Below are 12435 nucleotides of genomic sequence, written 5' to 3' on the forward strand. Positions count from 1 at the left end.
TCATAATACAAACATGTTATTTCTAAGTCACTCACCCACTAGGTCCAGGTCGCTGGTTCTGGGAGAACCTCCAGTCAGTGTTGGGGGGCTTTTGCTGAAAAAATAAATGAAAGAGCCTTTTAATGGTGTAACAAAAGGAAAAACTCATTATACTGTTATAGGTCTGGTTTTGAATAGCTCTGAGAGGAGCTACTGCAACCCAGTGCAGAGGCATTTTGGTGGCTGGAACTGGTCCAATCCAGTGGTCCTCCAGCTTCTCTGTATGACACACACACACACACACACACACACGGACGGACGCAGGAGTCAGACTGCTGGCCACAAACACACAGCAAGGGCGGCTTTGCAGTCACTCGGCGGTGATCTCACCGGACTGCAAACCCGCCACTCTGGCACTAAAAAGCCATCGGACCACCGCAAACACAATCAGCTCATTCGATGTCATAAACGCAGAGAGACTTCGGTGGCGATGAGAAGGGGGAGAACGAGCAAAATCACGCAGCGATTATTTTGCGAGTGGGTGTTCAGAAATGTGTCGCTTTCCCAAAGAAAAAAGCGAAGCCTTGACCGCAGACTTAGGTGGTCAGAGTGAGTTCATAGCCGCCTGTGAATGTCAGCCTCTGTTGCACCTAATCTTGGTACGTGTTTAGTTACACAGAAGTTGCCTGTAAGAACCATTAGTCACAAGCCATAACAGCACAACCTTAGACAAGTACTGCTGGCCTTGATAGCCTGTGTGTGACATCATACACTGTGACAATGATTAGCTCAGTGACTTCAAGGATGCACCTAAATACACTATAACTCATCAATGTAATGTTTTGTACAAACCATTTTAGGAACTTAAGGCCATTCCCTTCACCAATGGAGAAAACAGTAACATATCTTATGCGACGTCATATAAGCTGTCATCCTTCAAAACATGATGGAAATTGTTGTTATGCAAACCATACCCTTATACAGGAGCAGTCACCGTTGGTAAAGTTCAGCCTGAATGCTGCCCTTAGGCACTCTGTGCGACGATTGGCTCCCCTGCTGCCACCGTGGTCCGGCCATTCCGACCAGCACACTTCAAAGAGGCACTAATTGCTGAGAAACCACATCTGGATCCCATACCCTTCATCTCCGAGGCCACGGGCCCACAAAGTGCATCACGAGCACAATAAGTTCAACACTATCGGGGCATTCGTACACACGTGCTGGGAGCAGAACCAACATCGGACCGGGTTGGGAAACTCACAGCTCGCAGGCCAGATTTTGTAAAGTGCAGGTTGCCAGGAAAAAACAAATAAAAAATTGATAAACGTGTCCTTACAGACCACAGTGACACAGACCACAGGGAAACAGACCTCAAACACCTCAAGAAGCCACTTGTGATAGAGATTTTAACACTATTAATCTTCATACGCTTTTTTGTGTCATAATAAAACTGTTTCATTTGCATGACCAAACTCAGAACTAAGCTTAATGATTGCAGAGAGACACGGGGGCGCCTGCTGGGTGTTCGGAATTGGACAATAGGGGACAATGCTGGCTCCCTGGGTGTGAAGTGGAACCATGCTGGCACTGTCTAATCCCATTCTCCGCTGCCGAGCCGCAGGGAGGGTGCCTACAGAAGAATGCCACGCCTCAGCCTGCACGTGTCGCACAGACAGATGGTGCCCCCCCCCCCCACGTAGAAGAGGATTCAGAGAAGCGCAAGAACACGTCCCCACCCCATCTGACTCCAGCCTGGATGGCCAGAACGACACACAATTACTCATGTTACGAATAAGAAAGGCATCGAGAAAACAGGCCTGGGCATGTATCTCTTGCACAGGATGTGGGTCAGCACATATGGCGGCGTCATGTGACTTGCAGTCAGCTTCACAGGACAGCAGGAAGCCAAAGGCCAGCCAGTGACCCAGAGAATCCTGTTATTTAGCCCCCATTTCCCCCTCCCCCCTTTTCCCTTCTTCCTCTGGGGGGCTTTCCTGTGAATGAGAACACTGTCTTTATACTACTATACAGGAAACCCAACAAGGAAAACACATTTACCTGCCTCCAGTCCGATTCGCCACGGACATCTTATTCCCCACCTTCCGGATTTTACGCTATGCGATGCATAAACACACAGTGCTTCCCAGATGCGTTTATAATTAATCGCGGTAAAAAAAATTCCATCAATACTGAAATGGAAGTGGAAAGGCATCTCAGAGCAGATGCTTGGTGAACACCAGAGGAGAACCAGTCCACTGACCAGGGGTGTAGCTAGAATTTCAGGAATTCGGGGCACCTGGCAAAATGTCACCTTGGACTCCCCCCAATGATATAATTTTACATATTTAAGGGCCCCTGTAAAGTGCTAAGGTGCCTGAATCTGTCACTGATATCACACCTACCAAAGGACAGGGAATTCACACAAGCTGCGTTAACTGGCAGAGCCCCTCACCTCTTGCGCAGCGATTAAGTGTTTTCTGGAGAGCGTCATGCTCAGTGTGTTGTTGTGACTCAGCATGGGCGTCTTGACAAACACAAAGTCACTGCGGCTCGACAGGGTGGAGTAACAGGGCCTGTAGGTGTGGGTGTTGGGGTCTGTAGGACCCCCCACCACCTCCACATACTTGATGGGCCCATCGGTGTTGAGCTGCAGATGGAGGTTCTTGTGGGAGCGCTGCTGGGCCTGTCGGGAGCGCAGGCTGCGGCGGCTGTAGCAGCAGGAGTCTTCGCAGCAGGTACCGCAGCCGGGATCAGCGCCCCGGCGCAGGCAGCGCACCGCCAACACCACCACCGTCACGAAGCAGACGGCTGACACACTAGCCAGGGAGACGATCAGGTAGAGGATGGAGTCGGCCATGCCCCCTCCCATGGCCGTCCTCCTAGTATCGGGGGCGGCCTGAGAGCTCTTCTCCTCTACGGTCACGCTGACCGCCACGCTGGTGGAGAGCGACGGCTTCCCGTTGTCCTGCACCACTACCACAAAGTTGTACATGGAGCCTTCCTCTTCCTCTTCCTCCTTCAGCCTCCGGGCTGTCGTCAGTTCGCCAGTGTGTGGGCCGATGCGGAAGTGGTTGGCGTGCGGCCCGGGCGCGATGCTATAGAGGAGCCAGGCGTTGTGCCCGCTGTCCGGATCCACGCCCACGATCTTGCCCACGAGGTAGCCAGCCCCGGCAGACCGCGGGACCCGCAGCTGCATGTTGCCGTCCCTGGGGAACGGCGGGTACAGGATGACGGGCGAGTTGTCGTTCTGGTCGGTGACGAACACGTGCACGGTCACGTTGGAGCTCTGGGCGGGCAGGCCGCCGTCCCGCACCTGCACGTTGACCCTGAAGGCTTTCAGCTGCTCGTGGTCCAGCGACCGCACAGCTTGGAGACGCCCGGTCTCCGAGTCCACGTACACGTACGAGGACACGGGCGAACCGTCCACCATGCCATCCAGGATGGAGAAGGAGAGGCGAGAGTTCTCGCCCACGTCCGGGTCGGACGCGGACAAGGTGAGTAGCAGTGCACCTGGTGTATTATTTTCCGTCACGTCCACTGTGTAGGATGGCTGGGAGAAGCCGGGGGCATTGTCGTTTACATCCAACAGACGTACCACGAAAGCTGACTGTGACAAAAGGGGCGGGGACCCAGAATCTGTAGCCGTCACTACAACAGTGTATTCGGCCACTGTCTCCCTGTCCAGCACTTCAGTTGTGACTACAGTATAATGTCCCTGAAAGGGTGAGTTCAACTTAAACGGCAATCCAGCAGGAATCCTCAAAGTCACTTCCCCATTTTTCCCCGAGTCCTGGTCTTTAACGTTAATTAGCGCGATGACGGTGCCCAGTTCTGAATCCTCCTTGACGGGGCTGTTTAGAGAAGTTATCGTCACCTCGGGAGTGTTGTCGTTCACGTCCGTGATTTCCACTTTAATGGTGCAGGAGCCCTCCATGGCCGGGCTGCCCCTGTCGCGGGCCTGCACAGTGATGTCATACACATCCGCCTTCTCGTAATCCACCTCGCCGGTTACGCGCACCTCCCCGGTTTTAGCATCCACACTAAACAATCTGAGCACTCGGTCTGGCGTGTACTTACTAAACAGAAAGGAAATCTCCCCGTTCAAACCGGAATCTGCATCAGTAGCATTAAGTTTAGTGACTAAAGTACCTGGAGGAGAGTTTTCTAAAAGACTTACTCTTTTCAATGGCTCATCGAACACTGGCGCATTGTCATTTACGTCCAGGATTTTAATAATGACCGTAGTAGTACCTGATTTTTCTGGTTTCCCCCCGTCCACTGCTGTGAGCAAGAGGCGAAATTCGCCTTGCTTTTCTCTGTCCAAAGCTTTTTCCAATACCAGCTCTGGAAATTTACTGCCGTCGCTCTTGGTTTCGACCTTTAGAATAAAACAATCGTTTGGACTTAAAAAGTAAGTGCGTAGTGAATTGAGACCAACATCTAGGTCCTGTGCGCTTTGCAGCCGAAACGTGGTCCCCGGAGCGGCCGCCTCGGACATCTCCAGTGAGATGTTCTTGCTGGGGAATTGCGGAGCGTTGTCATTCACGTCCGTAATCTCCACCACAACTCGGTTTATATCTATAGGATTTTCTAGTACGATCTGAAAGTGCAGAGAACAAGTTGAACTTAATTCACATGTGCGTTCCCTGTCGATAGTCTTTTTAATTACCAGCGCTCCGGTGGCCGAGTTCACATCAAAGTACTGGGCGTTAGAATCCGAAACGACTCGTAGATTCCTCTTGGAAATACTCCGAACATCCAGTCCCAAATCTTTAACAATATTTCCAACAAAAGCTCCGGGTTGTAATTCTTCCGATACGGAATAACTAAGTTCAAGTGACGCAACAAACAGGTCCGTAAAGTTACAAAACAGGCACACGGCGAACCATCGCACGGCCCGTTTCCTTTTTCTACATTCCATTATGAAAAGTCTACTGAAATAACTGCAAACGAAGCGATCAATCCATTATCCCGTAACGCTACATTGTGTCAGATATTCCGAACGTGGCGTTAAAAGAAAACGGCATTTCATAGCGCCCTACTTTTTTTGGAAAATAAAAAAGTACAAACAAGACGCCATCCTCCCGGAGCCCACAGTGCTGGAAGAACTGTGATGGCCCACGAGGGGCGGGGGAGCGGATCCACACACAGGACAGCGTTCTATTGGAGGAGAAAACTATTCTTTCCTGAATCGGAACGGCAAAAAAGGAAGAGAATAAATAGAAGTTGATTGAAGAGGATGTATATTATACACACGGACTGCCTTCTAAGAGCCGGCGCACTATGTTAATCGCCAGAGATACGTCAAACACGCGAAATAATGCCCGTTTATTATAAACGTATACATTTCAGTAATTTCCGATATCTACAGATTGTACAGGTAGGGACTACTAAATGAAACAGCGCGTTATTATACTTTAAAATTTCAGTTTGAACTGATAGTAAAAACAGCATTGAGTTCCCGGTTAACTTCAGCCTAGTAAAATAACGGAATGCTGCTAAACATTATTCTATGAAAATTTCCACCAGGGGGCGTGGTTTAAACTCTGAATGATTATTATTCTGGTTATTTTATTGTTAATTTTATTGTCATATCTTAGTTGTTGATTGGTGGAGAAATACGCCTAAAGGCATGTAAGCTCAATATGTGTTGGCCTGCATTCGAAAAGATGTAAAATATCTTGTATAAAACCACGTCAAGGAAGCGCAAACAACTGTACATTCATACATATATATCTATCATATTTTTACAAATAGAAAGGGTGGTACGTGACATTAGTTGGGTCCTAAACCATCAAACTTTAAAAGTATTTCTAAAATTAGTTTTCTGTATTTAGCCATATCCTTGAATATTACATAAAATTCTGTATATGCTTATTAAATATTAACACAAGTGATATCAGATAAATAGGTGCTTTTGGTTGCTTTTCTTGGTGGCATTCTTGGGCTTTGCGGCTGAAATCCAAGATTTGTTGGAGGAACCCGCTCTCCAATGATACGCCAGCTGTCATTTTGGAATCATTCTGCAGTGACACTGCAAGTTTAGTGTGCAATTCCCCTGGATTGTACAGTGAAAACAGAGATGCCTGTTGTCTCCGTTGATTTAAAGGAGATTCGGGCACTGTGACCTATGTCAGCTCTTACTGCCATTACCTTTGCAATTAAAGTACTCCACTGATGCAAGGCTGATCGCTTGGCAGCAGAGACTTAATACTTTGCCATTCTGATCTGGAATGTTTGACACAAATCGTGGTGCTGCTGTACTGCGGCAAAGAGTCATTGTCCTTCAGCTGTACCTGAATCTGCAGCTCCTTACAGTTAAAGTTCTACATGCTATAATGTTATAGCTACCACCCTCCTTTATATTGGAATCAGTTATGGAGAATAATGTTCCCTCCAACATTGACACTGTATCCAGTATTTAACACATTATCAAGTTCATGAAATAGAAGTTAAATATCACCCTTTGAACCATACATCTTAAGAATTTACACGAATTAAAAAATTGTGTACAGTGGTGAATTATAATTATCATGTAGAACTTTTTAATTAATATGTGCTATCCCATGTTAAAGAAAGATAATCTCGGGAAAATACAGTAACAAATTGTATTTGGAGCCAGAATTAATTCACATTATAAAGAATTCTCATAGTCAGAATTTCACCCATTTGTCTCACATTACTGCTGACTTAGCCTAGGATTGCAATGAGCCTGGAGTCTGTCTGAGGAAGCAGAATGAAAGGACCAGGCCAGGAGGGATGCCAGTCCGTCACAGAGCAAACACCCTCACGCTACGGGCGATTCAGAGACATGGATTCATCCAACTGCTCGGTTTCAAACAACAGAAGGAAACCAAAGTAGCTGGAGAAAAATCATATGACTACAGGAAGATCGTACAGCCCCACACACGAACAAAAGTAGGAATGAGGCCCAAAACCCCAGGGGTGTGAGGCTGCAGTGCTGCCCACTGAGCTGTTATGCTATACCTAAAATCTTAATTGTGAGGTCAAAATAAATGCAATCACTCGAGTATGTTCATGCCTCCACTGGGACAATGTGTGCTCTGAAACAGAATGGGTTCTGCTACCTTCTTTACCTTAACGATTCATGTTCTTATTAGGAATCATTGTCACCAACATGTTAAATCCTTTTAGCTGTAGACTCACAGTATCCTCTGAAAATAACAGACAAGTTCTTCTTTGTTCTCTTTCTTCTTGTTCTAGTTCTTTCAAAGCGGACCCTTTCCCAGAGCCATACTAAAATACTGATTACCACCTTTTCAGCTAATCAGCAGCTTCATGTAAAAACTCCCAGTACAATTTCAGGTTCCACATAATTTGTTAGATTTACATCTTTTGGGAATTCCATGGTAATGTTGGAGTGGAATTGTTCGTACTTTACAGAAAAAGTGAATATACCATTTCAAAATAGTATGTACCATTCCAAAAGTGCATACACCATTTCAAATGGCCACCATTTCCTTATGTTTCCATTTCACCATTTCACTGTGGATTGTTCATTCAGTAAGCATTTGGAGTAATACCTACATCAGACTAAAAATAGCTTAATTTCCATTCTACTAAAATATAGTATAAATGTGTCTATTAATATATGTGTTCACATCCGAACCTATTGTGACAAATATATTAACAAAGGCAGAAACAGTTTCTGGGTTTCCATTTAGGATACAATTTGTGACTTGGGAATATTCAGATGAAATATTAATTCATTCATTCATTCATTTTCCATACCCACTTGCCTTATGCAGGGTCGTGGGGGTCTGGAGCCTAGATCAAAAACAACAAGTACAAGGCAGGGAATTCAGAAGGAACATAATTATCATAAATATTATTACACCCACACCTGGAAGATAGAACTATTGACAGTACATCTGATACGCAGACTACAATAATTATATCAGGCATTAGAATAAGGAGCCCGGTAATTTAAAGGAAAATGTAACACTGCAACAATAAAACAATTTTCCTCTTAGATGTCTACATACAAATTATCTTGCATTAAATATGCAACAGGGATAGCATGGTAGTCACTGGGTAGCATTCTGCTGTCTCACATCTTCAGGGTTGAGGGTTTGAACCAGGGATGGATTACGGACCGGGCCAGCGGGGCCGCTGCCCAGGGGCCCTTGGGGTGCAGGGGGCCCGTGGGGCCCCTAGCCCAAAACAATTTGCAACGCTTATCAACAATGTATTTTCGTTTGTCTATTTTAGAGGGCCTACATTCTTTGATCCTCTGCCTACAAGGGCCCCTGACCCTATAGGGCCTCTGATGGAAACATGGAGGGAGGGCGTTTGGCTGCCAAGGGCCCTTGAATTGTGGTGGTGGGGGTGGGGGCCCCTCGCGAACGTTTCGCCCAGGGGCCCACACAACCCATAATCTGTCCCTGGTTTGAACCCCCCCGTTCTTGATGTTTAGAACTTCCATGTTCTCTCTGTGTTGCACAGGTTTTGTTTCACAGTTCAAAGACAGCCATGTAAGCTAATGGGCATCGCTGAATTGCCCATGTGTGTTGCGATAAATCGTCATTTTATTCAGGGCGTTCTCGTGTCTTATACCCTACATTGCCTGAAATACATTCCGAGGCCTGGATACTTGGCTAGAAAATTAATGACCTTAGTCTACTGTAGCATTTCTGACATTTCTAATAATCAGTTTTCGGTTCATTTGGAACAACTAATAACCACTTTATCATCTTGTAGTTCAATCATATTCTCTAAATCTGAAGGCTACAGTTGAAAACACTCTAAAAAATATATGATGGAAAAATGTAATATTTGCTTCAAATAATAGATGGTGAGCACTGTGATGATGTAAAGAATAAATACTGGCCTACGATATTTGTCAGCTATGCTTGTATAGACGGGGGGGTTATAAAATTAGATGAATTGTTAATTTTGCTGGTAAATATTTGCCGTCCATCTACCGATTAATACATCCATCCAAACATACATCTTCCAAACATTTATCCTGCTCAGCGTGCAGTGCGTAAAGATTTTCATCATAAGAAGTACATCCCAAGCAAACCTTTTCGTAAACCATCTGAAAAGTTCTAGTCGAACCTGAATGCAAAGTAATGCAAGAAAAAAATGACCAATTGAAATCGATCAGTTCAAACGGAAATGCTGCTCCCCTGCAGAGGGCGCAAGAACGCTGTCGGGGGAGTTTTCGATATGATTAGAAATTAGTCAAAACTCAACATTCAATGGAATTAACTGAATCGTTAACTTAAACAAAATAATCAGATTCATTAATCCGTATTCAGCAGCTATCCGGGAGTTAAATTAGCTCTGTATATGTGCTCACCTGTTGGCTCTCGAAAGTCCAGGCGCTGTCTGGTAACGATGCGTCAATTACATTTACCATCTCTTTAAAATCCATTGTGCTGCTGGGTTTAATGAGGGTGAGATCACTGAACTCTGACATTGGAGAGAGGCACGACCTGAAGGACTGGCTCTGAGACAACATGTCCCCTCCCAGGACCTCCACGTACTTAATAGGACCGTCAGTGTTCAGCTGGATGTGCAGGTTTCTGTTCTTGTGCTGCTCTGGGTCGCCCCGACGCATACAGCAACATGTACGCCTTCTGCCGCTTCGGACGCACTTTACTGTCAGTATTACAAACGTCAACAAAGATACGGCAGAAATCGACGCCAGTGCGATGATCAAATAAAAGGTGATTTCCCCATGTTTCTTGCCCGGTTCGTGTGCTCTTTGTCGGTAATCCAAGACAGGCTCGTGAATTCCGTCTTCTAACGATACGCCAACTGTCACCGTGGTAGACTGGATTGGCTCACCATTGTCCTTGATCTCTATCAGCAATCTGTGAGAGGAATCATCCTGATCTGAAATTGTACGTTTAGTCCGGACCTCCCCTGTATAAAGATTCATACTAAACAAAGAGGCATCTGTAGCCTCCACCAACTTATAAGAAATCCAGGCGTTGTGGCCCGAATCAGCGTCCACTGCTGTTACCTTGGTAACCAAGTGTCCTGCTTTAGCAGATCTGGGTATATTCTGATTGGAGACAGATCCCATGCCAGCAGAGGGATAAATAACGATTGGAGAATTGTCGTTCTGATCCAATATGAAGACATGAACAGTGGTAGTACTGTTCAGAGATGGGGAGCCTTGGTCTTTCGCCTGTACCTGGACCTGAAATACCTTCACTTTCTCATAGTCAAAAGATTGCATGCTGTAGATGCTGCCGTTTTCCGCATTAATGTAAACATATGAAGAAACAGACATATCCCCCGCTTTGGAGTCTAAGATAGAGTAGGAGATCTTAGCATTGTCTCCTAAATCCGGATCCGAAGCAGATATTGTACCCAGTATAGAGCCCGGTGCGTTATTCTCAGTCAGATACACATTATAGGATAAGTCTGTAAAACTGGGTGGGTTATCGTTGATATCAAGAATATTAACCGGTATTATTTTTTTGGTGGTAAGGGAAGGCGAACCTGCATCACTTGCTGTTATTTCGATATTATACTCTGAGAAAGTCTCTCGGTCTAAAATACCATTAGTAACCAGCGCATAATGATCAGAAAACGATGGTTTCAAAATAAAAGGAAAGCCAAGCGAAACGACCAGAGTCACCTTCCCATTGTCGCCAGCGTCAAGGTCTCGCGCACTGATCAGCGCCACTACAGTACCATTCGGCGCGTCCTCGCGAACTGGGCTTGGGAGGGAAGTGAGCACAATTTCGGGAGCGTTGTCGTTCACATCCACTACTTCCATTTCCACGCTACAATGTCCCTCCATCTCTGGAGTACCTCTGTCTTTAGCGACAACGTCGATTCTATACCTGGGAGTGGTTTCATAGTCAAGCTCTCCCTTCAAAAATATTTCACCAGTTCTCTGGTCAATCATAAACGTTGAACTATCCGTTTCCGATGTATGCTCACCAAAGTAATAATTTACTTCTCCATTTAGACCCTCATCCAAGTCCGTTGCTTTAAGTCGGATTAGTGAAGTATCTTTTGAACTGTTCTCATTTATAGTGATTTTGTACAATGCGTTTTCAAAAACAGGAATATTGTCGTTAATATCAAGCACGATAATTGTGATTTGTGTAGTTCCCGATTGCGCCGGATTCCCACCGTCTGTAGCAGTCAGTAATAACTGATGGACATCCTGCTTTTCGCGATCAAGAGACTTCTCTAAAACTAACTCGGGAACCTTTCGCCCATCGTCGAGATTTTTTACTTTGACGCTGAAGCATTCATCTTTATTAAGCATGTAATATTTCAGAGAATTACTACCTACATCGGGATCCAGCGCGCTCTCCAATGGGAACCGTACCCCGGTTGACGTTGATTCTGCGATTTTTAAAGTGCGCTGTTGTGTAGGGAAGCGGGGAGAATTGTCATTTATGTCCTGAATTTCAATTTCCACACGGAAAAATTCTAGGGGGGCCTCAACCACTAACTGTAAAGGCAATAAGCACACGTTGCTTTGTCCGCACAGACTCTCTCTGTCGATTCTATCGCTGACAGTAAGCTCCCCCTTTCCCAAATCCAAGCTGAAATACTGCTTACCAGCCTCAGAGGCGATCCGCAGCTTGCGGTCAGAAATCTCAGCTATTCTCAAACCCAGATCTTTAGCTATATTCCCAACAACGGAACCCAGGCTCCGCTCCTCGGGAACAGTGTAACGAATCTGTGCGTCTATTGTATTCCACAAGAGAAAGAAAAAAATACACAGCGCCATCCATTCCCAGATCTGTTTCCACGTCCAGGTCCTCATTTCTAGTGTAGATCCGCTAGAAATTCACGCAAAGGTTTGATTTCGAAATGCATAGCAGAGCAAATCAAATGATAAAAATCATTAAAATATTAGATTTAATTATAAGATCCATTGAATTCCTTTTGATCAGCTGTCTGCGTGTGAGCGCAGTTCCGTCTCTCCAAGCTCTGGGCATTGTAAGGGTTAGGATGCTGAAGATGGGGGAGGGAGTAGATCTCTCTGTACAGTCGTGGTTTTTATTGGTGCACAGCGATCACGGAGTATATCCAATAGGAAGATAACTGCTTTTTAAAGATACGGCTGCCTGTCTCTGCTACGCAGGTGAAACACCTCACATTGTGACACTGAAGGTAGATATTCCAAAATTAAACAGCTATTGTTGTAATTTAACAAAGCACAAAAAGCACCCTCAGTACGGTTATGGAATTACCCTGCATTTTAAATTTATATTTTCTTATAATGAAAATATTATTATTATTATTATCATTATTATTATTTTCAAGAATATAGTGAATATATCAATAAAATATCAATATAAATACCAATAAGTGAGAAAAGTATGGCAGACTTACCCAAATAACATTTTTAAATTACATTTTAACTATTAGGAAATCCTATATAACATTAAACTCAGAGTACATTTAACGAGGCTAATTAGATTCACACAAATGAAAAATGCTAAGTACTTC

At 45.1% G+C, this 12435-nt stretch overlaps 1 protein-coding gene across 50 annotated transcripts in view; it reads right to left on the minus strand.

Moving 5' to 3' along the window:
- LOC111859848 (protocadherin gamma-C5-like) overlaps window positions 1-12435 on the minus strand; it is a 219694-nt gene that overhangs the window by 6746 nt on the left and 200513 nt on the right. For 46 of the 50 annotated variants that reach the window (XM_023842933.2, XM_023842912.2, XM_023842908.2 and 43 more), the window contains exon 2: window positions 36-94. In XM_023842933.2, the coding sequence (XP_023698701.2) occupies window positions 36-94 (59 nt within the window). Of the gene's footprint in view, window positions 1-35; window positions 95-2431; window positions 8785-9304; window positions 12188-12435 lie in introns of those variants that run through there. The other 4 variants (XM_023842900.2, XM_072717489.1, XM_023842895.2 and 1 more) reach the window with 4 other exon arrangements.

This window comes from Paramormyrops kingsleyae, chromosome 10, assembly GCF_048594095.1.
Source record: "Paramormyrops kingsleyae isolate MSU_618 chromosome 10, PKINGS_0.4, whole genome shotgun sequence".
Classification (NCBI taxonomy): domain Eukaryota; kingdom Metazoa; phylum Chordata; class Actinopteri; order Osteoglossiformes; family Mormyridae; genus Paramormyrops; species Paramormyrops kingsleyae.